This window comes from Rhea pennata, chromosome 20 (assembly GCF_028389875.1).
Source record: "Rhea pennata isolate bPtePen1 chromosome 20, bPtePen1.pri, whole genome shotgun sequence".
Classification (NCBI taxonomy): domain Eukaryota; kingdom Metazoa; phylum Chordata; class Aves; order Rheiformes; family Rheidae; genus Rhea; species Rhea pennata.
The window spans coordinates 8,408,607-8,424,688 of NC_084682.1; the positions used below are offsets into that span (position 1 = coordinate 8,408,607).

The 16,082-nt window shown below is 41.7% G+C and overlaps 1 protein-coding gene across 2 annotated transcripts in view; it reads left to right on the top strand.

Annotated features, from left to right (window-relative positions):
* Positions 1-14,923: 14,923 nt before the first annotated feature.
* The window catches only part of RABEP1 (rabaptin, RAB GTPase binding effector protein 1), a 44,571-nt gene continuing 43,412 nt past the window's right edge, over positions 14,924-16,082 (top strand). Inside the window, exon 1 of one of the 2 annotated variants that reach the window (XM_062592692.1) lies at positions 14,924-15,143. In XM_062592692.1, the coding sequence (XP_062448676.1) occupies positions 15,110-15,143 (34 nt within the window). In that variant the 5' untranslated portion in view covers positions 14,924-15,109. Of the gene's footprint in view, positions 15,144-15,462; positions 15,480-16,082 lie in introns of those variants that run through there. The other variant, XM_062592693.1, reaches the window with a different exon arrangement.

Here is a 16,082-nt window from a genome sequence, read left to right on the forward strand (position 1 = left end):
AGAACTATATCTGACATATAGCACTCAATTTTACAGGCATTTTTTACTTCATTTTATCTTCTATACCACCCAGCTATACTTGAGCTGTAGCTATTTTATATTTGTTAAAAAGAACTTTGTCCTGTCATAACCATTGTCTTTTTAGTTAACATCCCCTACAGAAAGCATGTTTAAAAAACATGAAATATTTGGTGTATTTTAGCTCAAGATTGCGGGGGAGAGAGAGTTCCTTGGGTTTTTCATGGATCTAGTTTAAAACTGGGCTGCTGTTTTTCTTATTTTCATAGTTCTTTCTTTTCTAGTTTGAGTAATGACTAGCCTGCTCTTGTGCAAATGTTACCAGTTTCCCAAAATGGCAGGAAAAGATTTCTCAAAAATTTACTCAGTTATTTACACATCTTTCTTGTGGCCTTCACATAAAGTGAGTGTGTATTACAGAGCAATCAGGGCTTTCTCCAGGAAGCTTCAGTGAGAGCAAACAGAAAGCAGGGTTTGATACTGCATTATAATTAACATTAACAGTAGCTTAAGTGTTGTCCTGGCCTCCTCAAGAATGACCACAAGTCTGTCTCAAAGCAAAGGTTTTTCTCAAATTCGTAGCAAGCCTGTGGCACACAAATTTGGTAGCAATAACCCAATAACCTTCTCTGTGTTGTTTTTTTTTTTTTTTTTTTTTTTTGGTGTGTGTGTGCGTGCGTGCTTGCGTTGCTTGGTATACTTTCAGAATTTGCTGCCCCAGCTTCTTTTCATTCTCTGCTGGCTTATATTCTGCCATTAAATCTCCACTCAGTTACGGGATGAAAGGAAAGGCATACTGAAAGAAGAAAATCAGTGAGAGGAAGAATACCATGAAATAAAAAAACAAAGTAAGCAATAAGACATGAAAAGGAAAAGGTCAGGGGAGAATAGTGGGAGGTTGGCATTTCAACATCTTATTTTTAAGACTTTTGAAACAATCGGGCTTTATATGTTTGCAATCACAGTCATAGGGTGGTCTATTGGAGGCAGTTATTGGAAAAATCGCCGTCTAACTGGAGAACAAGTTTTTTACGTGCTGCCTTAGATTATTCTTTTCTTCTTGCAAGCTGTGTGGTTCTGAAGCCAATTTTTAGAAAGTACTGCCTTAATAAATTCATTTTTTTCCAACAGCAGCACCAGTAAGCACTGGTGTGAAATCCACCATCTATAGTCTTATTTGGAATGTAAACCAATATTTGGGTGATTTCTGGGTTGAAAAGTCAGTGAACTCTCCTACTCCCCACCTTGTTTCATATAAAATGTTAATCATAATCTTATCTTAAATTCAAAAAAAGATGTTAATTACAGATAGGTATATACTGCAAAACATTTTTCATTAGAGAATTCATTAGATACTGTTAGATCCCTAGATTCATATTTATATCATTCAGAAAGGCCACAATATGTAGGATCCCTAAATGTGGGATATCGTTCCTAAAATCTGGTCAAAGAGATTAAATTCTGTGGCTGCTGAGGAACAGAACAAATGCATGAACCAAAATTAATCTTTAGTGTTGGGGAAGATACAGGAAAGGTGTTAATTTGGAAGTGGCATTCATTAATGATTTATGAAACAGGTCCTCAGAGAAGCCCAGTTAGAATGGGTAAAGAATGCCAGATGCTGGACAAATATGCCTAAGTCTCTGTTTTGGTACCTTACAGCCTACCCATCCACTGCCATGAGTAGGTCTGCAGCACTTCAAATGACTTCATAGCGCTGATTTACCCAGGTTCGGGGTGTGCAGTCCTTGTTTGCCTGAAGTGATGCAGTTACTAAGTGACTGTTCTGTGGCTCTACATCTGCTTCTGCTTGTGAGAAGAAAGAACAGTCCAGTCAAGTGGAAATGAAAATATAGAACATGAGGTAAGCAGCAGCAAATTCCACAGAAAGTCCCCTAACTGACAAGCCATAGGTTTAACTACAAGTTAAAAGAGGAAGGAGGAACTAGGAGGAAAAGGTAACAGCAAATTTGCAGCCATCTACATTGAGGCCCATACCACTATACCTAGCACTTCAGAAAGGCTTTTTTGAAAACCTTTCCAAGAAGTATAAGGGAAGGTAGAGAAATTGTGAATAGTCTGCCAATAAAACCATCTCTAGATGTCCTCAGGGCTTCATAGTGAGCAGTTTGTGTCTCCTTCTCATTCTGTCATCAGCCATGTACCCTCAAACCCTACTTTGTAAGAACAGTGCACAAATTAGAATTTTCTGAGTTGCTACTGCTTTTGTACGGTTCCATTCCATACTGGAACGCAGCACCTATTTGTTCCAGCATTAACTATTCTGTGATCACCTGCATTGTTAAGGTTTTGGGGACTGAAGGGAATCAGGGACATGAGAGTAGGTGTTTTTCCTGAGCAATTAATGAACAGAACATTTTCAATATTAATTCATTAAAATACATACAGCCTCCACAGTGCAAAATACATACTCCAGGATATGCCAACTATGCAGTGAGAAAAAAAAAAAAAATTTAAACAGAAGCCATGCAGGTACAGCAGTATTTTGTGATTTGGCAGGAAGTATTAATACGCTTAAGAGCTTGCATTACTGATGCCTTATTTATGTTATACAGAAATTACTTTCAAGGTTTTATTGCTGTGTGGTTACAAACACATTTAGACCTATAGGTGATCTCCACACAACTTCAAACTCATCCCTTGTGAAAGTGATTGGTGCATCATTGCTTTGGGCAGCTAACCTAAACTTGAGACAGAGTCAGCATAGAGATGTGATAGGGAACAATCAGTCTCAGAAAAAAAAAAGAAAAAAAAAAGAAAAAAAAAATCCACGGGGCTAGAAATGCAGAATTTTAAGACTTTGGGGTTGTATATAGAAGGTTGATGGCTGTGGCTATCTTGCAGCCTCTGGTGATTTAAGATATTTAAGCTCTTCAACTATAAAATAGAGTTAGCTCATGTTACCTCTTACAAACCGTTTCCTGCACACACACAATATTATGAAGCCAATAACTCCCATGATGATTAAAACAGTCACAGGCACTGCAATCCAGATGTGTGGCTTTCAGGGTAAAAATCGTCCTTGTTTACAACCAAACTTTGGGAACAACAGCAAAACTGAATGAAATACATTTGGACCCTACCAAAAAGATGCAGCTTTCTTTCAAGTCATATATTTTGAAGGGCAGGCCTTTGGTCTCAGCTGCTCTCTGCATTGTTCTAATGGACACAATAGACATGAGAATCCCTGTGTTCCTACTGCTGAACTGCCAAGTGACTATGAGGAAGTCACGTAGGTCAGCATATTTGAGAGTGCCCACCAGTACTCTGTTTCTGTATACTCAGCTTACACCATGAAGGGAGCCTATGTGCAGGCATATTAGGAAGTGACTTCCAGAAGGTATCTGGGACCTCTTCAGATCAGATCTTAAACTACTCAACTTCTCAACTGGAGTACCTTGCTTTGCAGGTCACTTGTGATTATTTCCATTTTTCAGAAGCCTATCCTGGTGGAATACTTCACTGGTGCAGCAGAGAGTCCTCAGAAGATTTACCTTGTTGAAAAGTTATCTTTCCTGAGATGCTAGAAAGACTCTACCAGTAATTCGCATGCTTGGAGTCATTGCTCCTGATGCCAAACAGACACTGTTAACACGTGTGAATAAAAGACACCATACTGTACTACTCTAGGCAGTTCAGACGTTTAATTCATATGTATGAAGCAGGCCAGTTATCAATCCAGGTGTGTATTTTTGCAGTGATCCAGCTTATTTTATTTACTTAGGACAAGATTCCCCTTTAAGTGACTGAGGTTTAGATGCCTAACTAGATCCTCTTAAAGGCTCCTGATGAGAATTTGCTGAGAGTTTATCCACAGAAAATCAGGCCTCTTCAAAAGCAATAGTATCTGGAAAATTTCTACTTTTTGCTGTCATCACCAGTCTGATGGAACTGACTTTGTGCAAACGGTGTACGGATTTGGTCACCCATGCTCAGAAAGCTACACAAGAAAGGGCCATCAGGGTGGCTGCAGAAAAAAAGAAACAATTATACGAGAAAAGCTTAGATTTTTTTACTCTAGCAATGTAGGGGGAGAGAGGGCACATGCTTAATCTCCATAAATGTATCAGGAAGAGAGAAAATTGACTATATTTACTTGGACATAAGATAACAGGAGCAACCATCAGGGCAGGGATTGGACCACTGTGATTAAGTTGCACAAAACTGAATATAAAGTACTTCCTTATCACCTGCTGCTTTTGGTTATTTCTTTCTCCTCCCTCCTCTTGAATTACAGGAGAAAATAATTTGACGTTGAATACAAGGTGGCCTTATATTTAAGCTCTATTTTTCCTGAAAGAGAGAAAAAGCAGGGGAAACATAATATTCAAGCTTACCTTCTACTTAACTAAACACATTACCTAAACTGAAAGACAGTTTTGGCACAAGAATGTATGTGGATAAACTAGCCATTAATAAATCTAGTCTGGCAATTAAAGAAGGTTTCTAACAGAGTCTCACAATAACAAACAGAGCGGGGGGAAACATACCTACTTTCAGAATGGTGCTTAATAACTTGTGATAGACTGTGACTGGACTTGATCCTTCCAGTTCCTTTCTTATGAAAACAAGGAGCTTATTTCTTTTTTTTTTTTTTTTTTTATTAATGCATAGGTATTTTCCACAGAAGTGAGAGTGAACCAGAACATTTGCTGTAAACTTCCTTTAACCTTGCAAAGCTTGGATTCTGATTCACACTCCCCAGCTGGAGCTCAGTAGGAGACATAGGTTGTATTTATACATATGCAGAGGAAGTAAAGCAATTCTGTCAACTCACAGCAGAAGAAAGGTAATGCAAATTTTCTCACGTGAGTCTCAGTTTAGCAGAGTGCTGTCTGAGGATGGACGCTGGGGTTTGCTTGTGTAACTCTCAGTCTGGACTGAAAAAAAGGCATATGTTTTGCTGAATTCCATTGTCTCTTCTTCCCTTTGTAAGGAAATGAAAGCCTGTTTCTCTACTAGTTTCATGAAATCTATCAAAATCCTGGTAACACGCCTCTGAGAATTTACTCAGAGGAAATAATAGACAAGGGCACACCCTCCATTGCTATGTTACTGTTCCATGAGTTCCAGACAAAAGCATTTATTGTGGTTTGGCAGTAACCATCTATTCCTAAAACCCTGGGACTGCATTGTTCTTTACTTGTCAAAAGTTGATTTAGTACCTAGAGGCACAGATTGCAGGGTTCATCTTTTTAGGAAGGATCTTCAAGGTTTCTAGACTACCTGTATTACTTCTCTCAGACAGTAAAACCACTTGGAGGAGTAACACCTAAGTTGACTGTGAAGACCAGGCTGTCAATGAAGTCTACCCTGCAGTAAATAGTCAAGGATTTTTATTTAGACCCTAGGTAAAATAGTAATGCTCCAGAAACTGGACAATCAACTGCCAGCCCCATAATAAACATTAAATAAAGATATGTCCTAGGGAAAAATATTGTTAAGGGCCCAGAACTGTTTCCCGGTGTGTTTAGAAGGCTAATAATGGTAGGAAGGTTTGAGTGGAACTCCTAATGATATAAAGATCCTGCAATCCTATCTGTAGCTATGATAATGAGCCTGGAACCTAAACAAAGCTACTAGGAGGCCCTTCTTCTGGTCAGAATGTCATATCTTTACTTTTAAAGCACATCATTAGAAGTAATATTTAATGAAAACTCCATCTGTTTTCCACTGAGAATATGCTTGTCTTCCCCTCTCCCCCCCTTATTTTTTTCTCTAAAATGGAAGGAATAGGGAAAGATTTCAGGCTTCTTAATTAATACAGAACTAAAATGGCTCTATGATTCCCTCACTTTTTCATGGCATCTTTAACTTTCATATGACACTCTTTAAGTCTGTAAAAAAATGTTCTCCCATATTCAGCAAACTGAGACTGCTGCCAGGCCTCCTGCTGCCATTCTCACTTCCTCTGTTATCCTCAGTTTGACCAGTTTGTCTAATTACCTACGATTCACAGAAGCTTCCTCCTTGCTTCATGTGACGTATCATGAAAAAAATGCCACTTAACATATACCGGTGATAAGAATTTGCTCTAATCAGCCAAGGAATGAATGAAACAAGTGAAGGACAGGCTATCAGGACTAATTCCAGCCTCCTTCACTGGCCTTGGCACAGCAGAGCACATGCCCAGTCTCACTGCAGTTGGTTGGAAGAGAAAAGAACTAATCAACCTAAAGAATATTACTGGAACGAGAATAAATATACATATTGACCATAGGAAGGGTTTCTTCCTATAAAAACAGGGAGATTCTGGAAGAAACTCCCAAATAAAGTAGGAAGCAGGGAGGATAAGAGAGAGAACAGGGAGGAAAGAGCAAATTTTTGGATAGTGAAATCAGTTTATGAAAAGGATTGGGAACTTGGCTCCTTGCAGAAGCAGAGGACTGGACTCAGCAACTTAATGGGTCATTTTCAATTCTGTTTCCTTTTTTCCTCTCCAAAACAGAATTGTTGGGGTCTGATTCTACAGGAGTAACGATCTGTTTTCTCTGCATCTGTCTGGGCAAATATGCAAGTTAAAATGCATGACACCTTCTTCCCACGTTCCAAGAAGGACAATAGCAAAAGGATGTAAGATGTTGTGTGCCACATAACAAGTATAAATTAAGTATGTTTTAATATGCATCCAATGAGGCAGAAAATTTCCAGTACTTCACCCAGCTTTACAGATCTCATGTGAGATTACATATCTCATATGACCAGTCACAAATAAGACACAGAATAGAATCAAGAGGGTAGTATGCAAGGGCAATACACTAAAAATGCATTATTACCTTTGGCTTTTCTAAGGAAATGAGACTCATGTTCATGTTTGTTCACACCAATCTGCCCCAGATAATTCTGGGATTTGTTCATAAATCTCAGTCAAATTTGACAGAGAGCCTTGAAGATGTATAATTCCTGCAATTTTTTGTGAAAATTGCCAAGTAAAGGAGACAGATTATTTACCCCTCATTGAAGAAATAGGCTAAATATGAACTCAATCTCCATTAAACATCAGAAGATCCATGTTGAAATAAAACCTAAGACATAAATCCATAGGGAAAAAAGGTTTCACTGTTTACAAAACTACTTGTATGGATTGAATGAGATCACAGAGAGATAACATCAGTACGACAGCATCTAATCACCGCTCAACAAACACTCTGGAAACAAGTCAGCAACCACATCTGCTTCAATAAAACCAGAGCCTCGTGTGACAGGAAGTTTATTAGAGACCCTGTCTCTCATTATTTTGTTTTTGCTTATAACTTCCCAGCATGAATATTCAATATTGCAAAATAAAGTGATTTTCTTCACAGAGCCTCCAGAATGAAGAAAGAAATTGGGCCAGACATTCCAGATCCTGAAGAAATTGGTGCTTATGGAGCTATTGATTTCTACCAGCAAAACATCTGGCATTATAACATTAAACATGAAGAACTTGCTTCTCTTTCCTCTTATCGTTGGTGTGAGTCAAGAATAACTTCAGTGAAGTTCACTTGATATATCAAGCCTAAAAACAGAACAAAAGAAATCCAGCCCGTTAAACATAGCAAGACATCTTAAAGGAATATAACTTAAAATACCTTATTTAGTCAGTAGCATAAAATGTTACCTTGTGAACCAATTTTCTTGGATAATATGGGTGAAACAGTTGTTTCATAATATTCTGAATCCAGTTTAGGAAATCCCATGTGATGTCTTTCATGCCTTTCTGTTCCAGGAGTCAGAGCCTCTAGAGAGGTAAATTTAAGACACTGGAGATCTGCAACACTACATGATCTGAGAATCTCATCAGGAGTCAAGCCAACTGTCCTGAGTCCCAGCAAGTGTAATGGGAGCCCTGTGTGCTCAGCCTTTCTTAGCTTTTCTTTAAACACTTTCTAAAGTGAAAAGAGTTAATCTCAAACACATATAAATTGATGGGATAGCTGTGTGATTTGCCTCTGCTGCTTCAGTTTTTGAAGTGAAAAGCATGTGAATCTTCCCTTCTTTATGGTGCCCAATAGTGGCTTGAGATTTGGAAGACTAGGGCTGAGGAACTCGTCAGTAATGGCACTTTCATCTGTTGCATGGCATCAGTCCGTAGGCAGTAATCCCATTTCCCCTTCTCACTCTTCAACTCTGCAGGACTTTTTCTTGCACATGAAGCAGTACTGACAGTGGGATCTGTCAGTGCTGAGCAGGGGGTTTCCATTCACTTCCCCTGACAGGGAGGTCTTGGATTGATGTATCCACCCTAGATCCCTATGGGAGACAGAGAGGTTCTGTACAGACTAAAACTCTCCAACAGAATTACCCTCTGCAGACTTATCGGACAATCTCTTCCCTACCTCTCTAGAAGACTGCTCCTTCTTTCTCCACCACCTTTAGGACAGATAAAAAACCTTTCAGGGAGGCCTAAAGCCAATGTTTTTATCTTAACCTCACAAATACCAAAGTGATATTTACACTCTTTTTGCTCATCTAACTGCCACACACCCCAACAAAGGGAGTTTAATGAGTTGCACCAGGCAATAAACCATCTTCTACTGGCTCTAGAAGCAGGGAAGCAGGGGAGGGAATGCAAAGCTGGAAGAAGGCACAGACACAAAGCAGGTCCAAATACTTCCAGGAACTGATTTATCCAAAGATTTGATACCAGATGTTCTGTTCAGACAACTTTAACAGAGCTCCATAGATTAAATACTTCTCATGTTTTCAGCATTCAAACTACTCCATCTGGGTACTGCTGCCACAAGGCACAAACAAAATGCTACTTAAAATTAATCAAAGAAGTGAGTTCTCCTTTGCAAGTCCAATATAAAAACAATAAGAGCAAACACATGCTAAATTGTTCTTGGGAATGCTGAACACAACAGAGAGGCTGTCTTGGATTACAGCATTTCTAACTTATGCCAGCCCATCAAAAGTCTGATTTTAGGGAGTATGTGTTAGTGATAAAATAGTACAAATATTGTGCTAAACTAGAGCACCCTGGATCTTTGATTAATAAATATCATGTTCATTATACAACAAACATTCTAGGTTCCTTGTTTACCTACAGTTTCAGTAGATTGCTGCACAGCCACTATTCTATGAAAAAGTTGCGTGCTTTTCCTTGGACATCTAATTGGCTATCACTTCTTTGCAAAGAATACTAATTTTTGCCTTTTACTCAGACTTTTGCCAATTTCTGGCCTCATGGGCTCCTTGTTCTATTAGTTCCTTTCTTCTGGCCTACCAAAAACCTATAGCCATAGGTGATAAGAACTACTGCTTACTGCATGTTTCTGTTCAAAATCTTTTTCCAAATCTTTCGCCTTGAAATCCAGGGTTATCTCCGTGTCCAGCCAAGCTATACGGGGCTGCAAAGATTGGACAGAGGCAGCTGAAGTTATTTCTCCCTTATTCTCTCAGCTGTCAATGGAACTTCCTAGCCTCTTTTTGCTGATCTTACTCTGCAAAGGGGAAGAATTAGAGGGTAAAGATCTGGCCCAGTTTTCTCTCTCTGCCATAGCTTATTTCCTTCATTGCTTTGATTTGCATACTTTTCTTACCCAGACCCATCTCTTGCCACCTTCACCTCCTCCTGCTCGTATCTTTGGCTCCCTCAATCTCCAGTCTCCCCGAAATGGTGACAACTTTGCCATTCTTCCCTCAGAAGTTACTTCTATAGTGACTGAAAATGTTTTAGATCATCATGCCCCCCTAAAGCGTAACTCGACTGTAAGATGTGTGGAAACCCCTTTGTATCAGTGCCATTGAGCTCTTCTGTATTTACTCCGATCAGACACTTGATGGTGCTCTTTGCACTTTCATGCCAGCAAAAGTGCTTTTAAAATAAGCAAACTCCCTCGTCTCCTGAAAATTGCAGAAATTGCCCAGTGTAAGATGCAGATACATGTCTAAGCCTCTAAAACCTGTGAGAGCATGTTTTGAGTACATAGCATGTAGCTGAAGCTACAGTGGAAGAGGCTCAGCTAGGTAAAGACAAATGCCAAATAAAATGACACAAATCCACCAAGTAGTGGTTTTCAAATTCCTCCTCAAATATTTTATTTGCTAATTGGTTTCTTATCAATGTTCCCCATAGCAACAAGAGAGGGGTAAGTGGTATAAAGCAGGCTGAATGACATTATGTCTGCATGTAAATGTAACTTGGATTGCACATGGAGGAGATGATCTGAAGGAGGTTAACAATGTAATGTGAAACCTCCTGTGGCCTCAGAGGAGAATGAGAGCTTCTTAATGCTGCATGAAGGGGGAAAGTGTGAAGCAGGAAAGCATATCTCAGCAGCAAATATTTTGAGAGACTCAAGTTGATATTCTATGGAAAATGAGTCCATTTGATCTTTTTACCTGCTGTGTACAACCACACTTCAACTGCTGCAATACAAAGTCCACCATCTTGGCTTAAATCACCAATGAAGGTATATTTGGGCTAAAGACTAAACGCTGCATGGCTAAACATAATCCTACACTCTACTCTCTCTACTTTGCTACAACAGTTATCCCTAACAGAAGGGCAGAGCTGTCTAAAAGGCACTAGCAGTTTCAACCACTACATAAGATTTGCCAAAGTTTTTGCTGAACCCCTTTGCATCTTTCTCTGTATATCTGTAGACGAAGGCAGAAAACTTCATTACACAGGTGTTGTGAGTCTGAATGGGCTATATTTCCTTCCAGTGAAAGATTGTGTACATACAAAGTATTGTTTTTGTGCCTCCCTACAACAACAATTCTAATGAAGTATCAGTAAGCAAGGCTACCCAAAAGAATATGCTCTTTAATATGTCCTTTGTTATGCACACATAATGAGTTTCTGATTTCTTGGTTATTCTGTAGGAAGAAAATTTGTTTAGTTTCATGATACATCACATTATTCAATGAGCTCGCCTCTTGAGACCTCAGAGAGCTTTCAAATCTTAATATAGACATCTTTCAAATTAGCTCATTCATGTGTATATATCTAGATGTAGAGCCAATGCAAGCACTTAGATTTTTGCCTGCCAGATTTTCTTTTTTTGGCTTAATTTTCTTCCCACATATTCAAAAACCTGTACCACATGGAATCCTTTAAACAATAGAGTGGATAACATAATTTTTCAATTGCTCTTGAAAAGGATTTTAACTATATAAACTATTCTAAGGTTTGCTAAGAAGTTCCTATTGCAAATAATGCAATCGTTCCAGACTGAATTCCTTGCATTGTAGAATAACTTTTGAAGAAAAGAGCATGACTGGTTTGGTATTTTAACCTACCTCTTTATGGTAATACTTAAGATGAATGTAAATTATCTCCAAAAGCTTTACATTAAAGAGAAAGGACCAAAGCCTACAAACACTCATACCTACATAACTTAATGCCATCAATCTAACAAAAGGAAAATAAATGCTTGAAAATTAGGAAACTGAACACTTTAAAAAAAAACAAAAAAGGAGAAAAATAGTTAGATACTGCAAAGGATCTGAACTCTAGCAAACCTGGAAATATATAAAGTGCAAGCAATAACCTCTGGTTTCCCTCTTTCCTTCTCTTTTTCTAGCAGGACAAGCCCATTACTTGCCTTCTGAATGAACCCAAGACTTGCTATTGTAAGCAGCTGAGTCGCTTCTTAGAGACGTATGTAACCTCTGTTCGCTTGGGCTTCACCTGGAGTTAAGAATTCTAATTTCTTCTGATCCTGTTTACTTTCCACAATGAGGTTATATCAGGTCTTTCTTGTGGCATACAGCTAAAGACAATGTCTCATCATGTCTCTCCAATGAAGGAGACTGTTACCAAAATCCTCACTGTTTTACACCTTTAGGTAGAGTCACTAGGGATACACAAGCTGTTGCTCCTGAAATTAGTTCTGTGTGGTCAGGCAGAGGGTCCTCATTTCTGCAATTTTCTTTCTGTATGAGTGCAATGGGGTTTAATCTTGGCAACCCACAAGCAACTTCCCAAATCTACCTTGTTATTCATCTTTCTTGGATGAATTGAACTAAACTGTGGATCAGGGCCTGTAATTCATTGCATACTCCTACAATACCTGGCACAATGGAATCAAGCTTGTTTGTGGCCACTAGGCAGCAAAACATTATAAATGGGAAATAACACATTTCAGAAGGTGTTTTTGTTCTCCATCAGCAATACAGGGCAGTTTCTCATTTGCCACACATCAGCCTATTTCCACAGAGTTTACCCCAGATGTAGACCTTGCAAGCCCATCTAAATTGATGTTTTTAAAGGCTATGCTTTTTGTAGAATCATGTTTGTTGCCATACAGAACAAAGTACTTGTACCATTCAAAAGCAAAAGAATTAGCTCTGCATTTTACTGGCCTCACTGCCTATGAAAACAAAGCTTTGTGATCATGTACTTACTTCATGGGTCCTGGTTCTCTGATCATCCATGTGAGGGGACCTGCTGGAGCATACAGTAACCTCCCCCATAGCTGTGTATATTGCTTCAAGTGGAAGCAAAATGTATGTACTTGGGTCTTTTTCTAACATAGAGTTGGGACATAGCGAGGGTAACTCAAGTGGATCTAGGATCTGTGACTAGTTACACAGATATAAGTAGTGATAGTTAAATTCTTCTATGTTTACTGAAAAAAGGTTCACCAGCTAAGGTTAAAGTGCCCAAGCTAAGGGAAAAATGAACACATCAGACATCAGCAAAACCACACAAAGAGGGTATACCCTTCTAAAAGCTCAAAAAGTAGAAAAAAATGAATTTGGAACTTGAGCATTCCTAAGCACTGAAGTCCATCAACCACAAGACACAGATCCATTAAAAGACAGACTTAATTAGCTCTTGTGCTACTTGTTTTTTTATTATTATCTTCCTCAGACAAGAAGAAAATACACGTTTTCTCCTAGATGTGCTATGTAAATTACTTCTCTTCCCATCTAAATAACCACAGTCCCTTTCAGTTTATTTCTGGTCTCCAAACAGCCATGGAGTGTACACACTTACTGCTCATCACTTGATGTTACTGTTGTTTAAACAAAAGCTGCAAACTTATCTTTTCTGCTAAGCCTGGGAGATTAAATTTCAGGCAGGGAAGAGTGCAAGGTGACAAATACTCCTCCAGCTAATACTAACACGGAGCACAGTTTCTCAAGGAAGATGCATCTTCCATTAACTTTTGTCTGCTGCTTTTGGTACTGACAAGACTGGTGTCAGACTTTTAGGCTAAATAGTTTTGAGGAAAATGTATGGAATTCCAGGAGCTTTGTTATTTCTGAAGAAAGTGTCAGCTTAGTCTCTGCTCATCTGCAGCTCTCTGGATCTGGCTTATGCCTCATTGTTTCATTAATACTGGATTTGTTTAACACTTAGAGCATGGGGATTGAGATTCAGGACTTTTGGACTCTTCTCCTGGTTCTGCCACTGCAGTAGACCTGTTTCCATGACTGCAAGCTACTATTAAACTTCACTTACCTCTTTTAAGCTTTAGCCGAGTCATGCTAGAAAATCCTTTGAGATCCTCCAGGCTATAAAAACTGCAAATGATTAGAATTAAATGGGACATTTTGGGAGGCATGGAGGAAGTTACTCAATTGTTCCAAGCTCCAAGATACTGTGAATAGACACTGTGTAAATGTACACAATCGTCAAGTCCAATTGTCCTTCTGAAAAAAAAGGAAATAAAAAACCATATCTATAAAGCTAGTACAGCTTTACATGGAAGAACAGGAAGAAAAAAAAAAAGTATGAGCCTCTTGTGGTGTTTTCTGTTCTTCCAACTACTGCATAAAATGCATTTAATATGTAAGCACTGCTCAGGCATTTTGATACAAATTTAAAAATGCTGCAATTTGAATAGTCGATATTTTGGTGAGTTCAAGTGATGGAAGGGATATGGTATTCATTCCTTCATGAGTGCTTGTAGATAGACAGATACCAATATTATCTCACATTCTGTTTGCAGCAGGGGGTGATGCATAAGGGTTTGATCCTGGACCAGTTTAAATCAGTGGAAGTTTTCCCTTGACATGAACAAGATGAGAGTCTGAACTCTAAATCTCAAGTAGCTGTTAATATGACTGATTTGGGGTACTCTTCTGGAAACACACAAGGATAGGGTTTCAAGTGCTCAGTTCCCACAGTTAGGACTAGATTTACTAAATATTTTATTGTTCTGAATCCTTATAATACCATGCTACTTCTTAAAAGAGCCTAAGCTGGAGTTACTATATTTTACAAGGATGCTCGAGCGATAGGTACAGAGTCCTCTGAGCACTGGGTCACAGGGGCAGCAATTCTGTGAGCGCTCGCAGTTTGGGGAGCACCCGCAAGAAGGCCTTACCTGTCTCAAGTCGGAAATGCGGACAAGTCTCGAAATTAAGCCCACCTTTTACAACAGCGGAGACTGAGATTTGCCTCGACAGACCAAAATGGGCAAAATGTAATGGAATAATTCTGAAAGACATTCCCTCCCTTTCAAGTGTTTATTTGGTTAGCTGAGCAAAAATTTCATACAAAATGTATTTTGACAGCAAGGCCTGAACAGTTGTGGCAACAGTCAGGGGGAGGGGTGAAGTCTTGCGAGAGCTGGTTTAAAAACGACAGTTTTTTAGGGTTTGCAAGCCATGAGCAAGGCAAGGCCTAACAGGAGATGCTGCCTCGGCACCCATTCCCACAGTTTCCTCTGATTTTCCAGCCCCGAAAGGATCCCTTCCACTGCTCGCCCCCCTGCGTGGCGCAGGCAGGTTCATCTGTAAATCTCATTTTACACGGAAAAACGCCCGGCTCTGGGCAGGGCGGCGCGGCCCGGCCCGCGGCACCGCCGGCGCTCGCCTGGGAGCGCAGGCCGGGCAGGGCGCCGCCGCCTGCCCCGCGCGGCCGCCGAGCCCCGCGCCTCGCGGGCCGCCCGCCGGCCCAGCGCTCTCCCCGCGGGCGCCTGCGCGGCGCTCCGCCTCCTCCGCCTCCTCCTCCTGCAGCTGCCGCCGCCGCCGCCGGCCGCTGTCAGGATGAGGCGGAGGAGGCGGAGGCCCAGGCCGGCAGCTCCCGTCTCCCGCCGGGGCCCCCTGGCGTAGCGGTTCCCGCTCCGACGCCGCGGCTGCGGGCGGAGGAGGCCGCGGCGGCGCCGCCCGCCCGCCCGCCGGAGCCATGGCGCAGCCCGGGCCGAGCCCGCCGACGGACGGTAATGGGGAGGCGGCCGCGCCGCGCCGGGCGGGCGCGGCCTGCCTCGCCGCGGTCTCGCCTGCGGAGCCGCGCCGGGCGGGGGGAGGCGGCCGCGCCGGGCCGGGCCGGGCCGGGCCGGGCCGGGCGGCGGCGGGGCAGCAGCCCCCGGCGGAGCGGCGCGGGGGGGCGCGGCCCGGAGCGGCCGCAGCGCGGCCTGGCTGCCGCTGTGGAAGCGTCCCCGCGGCGGGGCCGGGGCGGCACCGGGCCGGGGCGGCGCGGGCAGCAGGACGCCGCGTCGCTCCGGGGGGGCCTCGCTGGGCCGCACCAGGCCGCGTCGGCGCTGCGGCCGCGGCAGGTGCCGCAGGGCCCCGCGGGGAGGCCCCGGGGCGTTGATGCTCGCGTGGACGCTTCACGGGTGGGAGAGACAAAGGAGATGACAGCTCTTCCCTCGGGGTGGCGTTTACCTGTGTGGGAGGGCGATAGGCTTTGCCCGAAGGGTTTTGTTACGGAAGGGTTATTTGTTTCTGTTTTGGGAGGCTCTACAGGCGAGCAGACACGTATTCCCCTCCACCCGCTTGGAGTAGGTTACAGAAGGGTTTGCACATCATGAAACCCGTAGGTAACGTTTAGTTCAAAATAAGGGTTGAAAGGAGAATGTTTATTTTATGGGATGTAGGGGGAAGAGTGGGGGAGAGCAACTAAAAAAATCAAGTTGAAGCTCATCATAATACAGAAATAGGGAGAAATAATTGAAGGATGTGCAGCACTTGAAGAGCAGGTGTTTACCCAGGCACGAGACCACGAGGGAGCTCTCTTTATTAGAGAGCAGAAGAGTTTTCCTGGGAAAGTATTTTGTTAGAAGAGGGCAGTGACATTTTCTTAATAATTCATATCTGGGGAATTACATGTGTATGGTTTGTGCACTTAAACAAGAAAGTGCTTATCCTGGGGGTGTTCA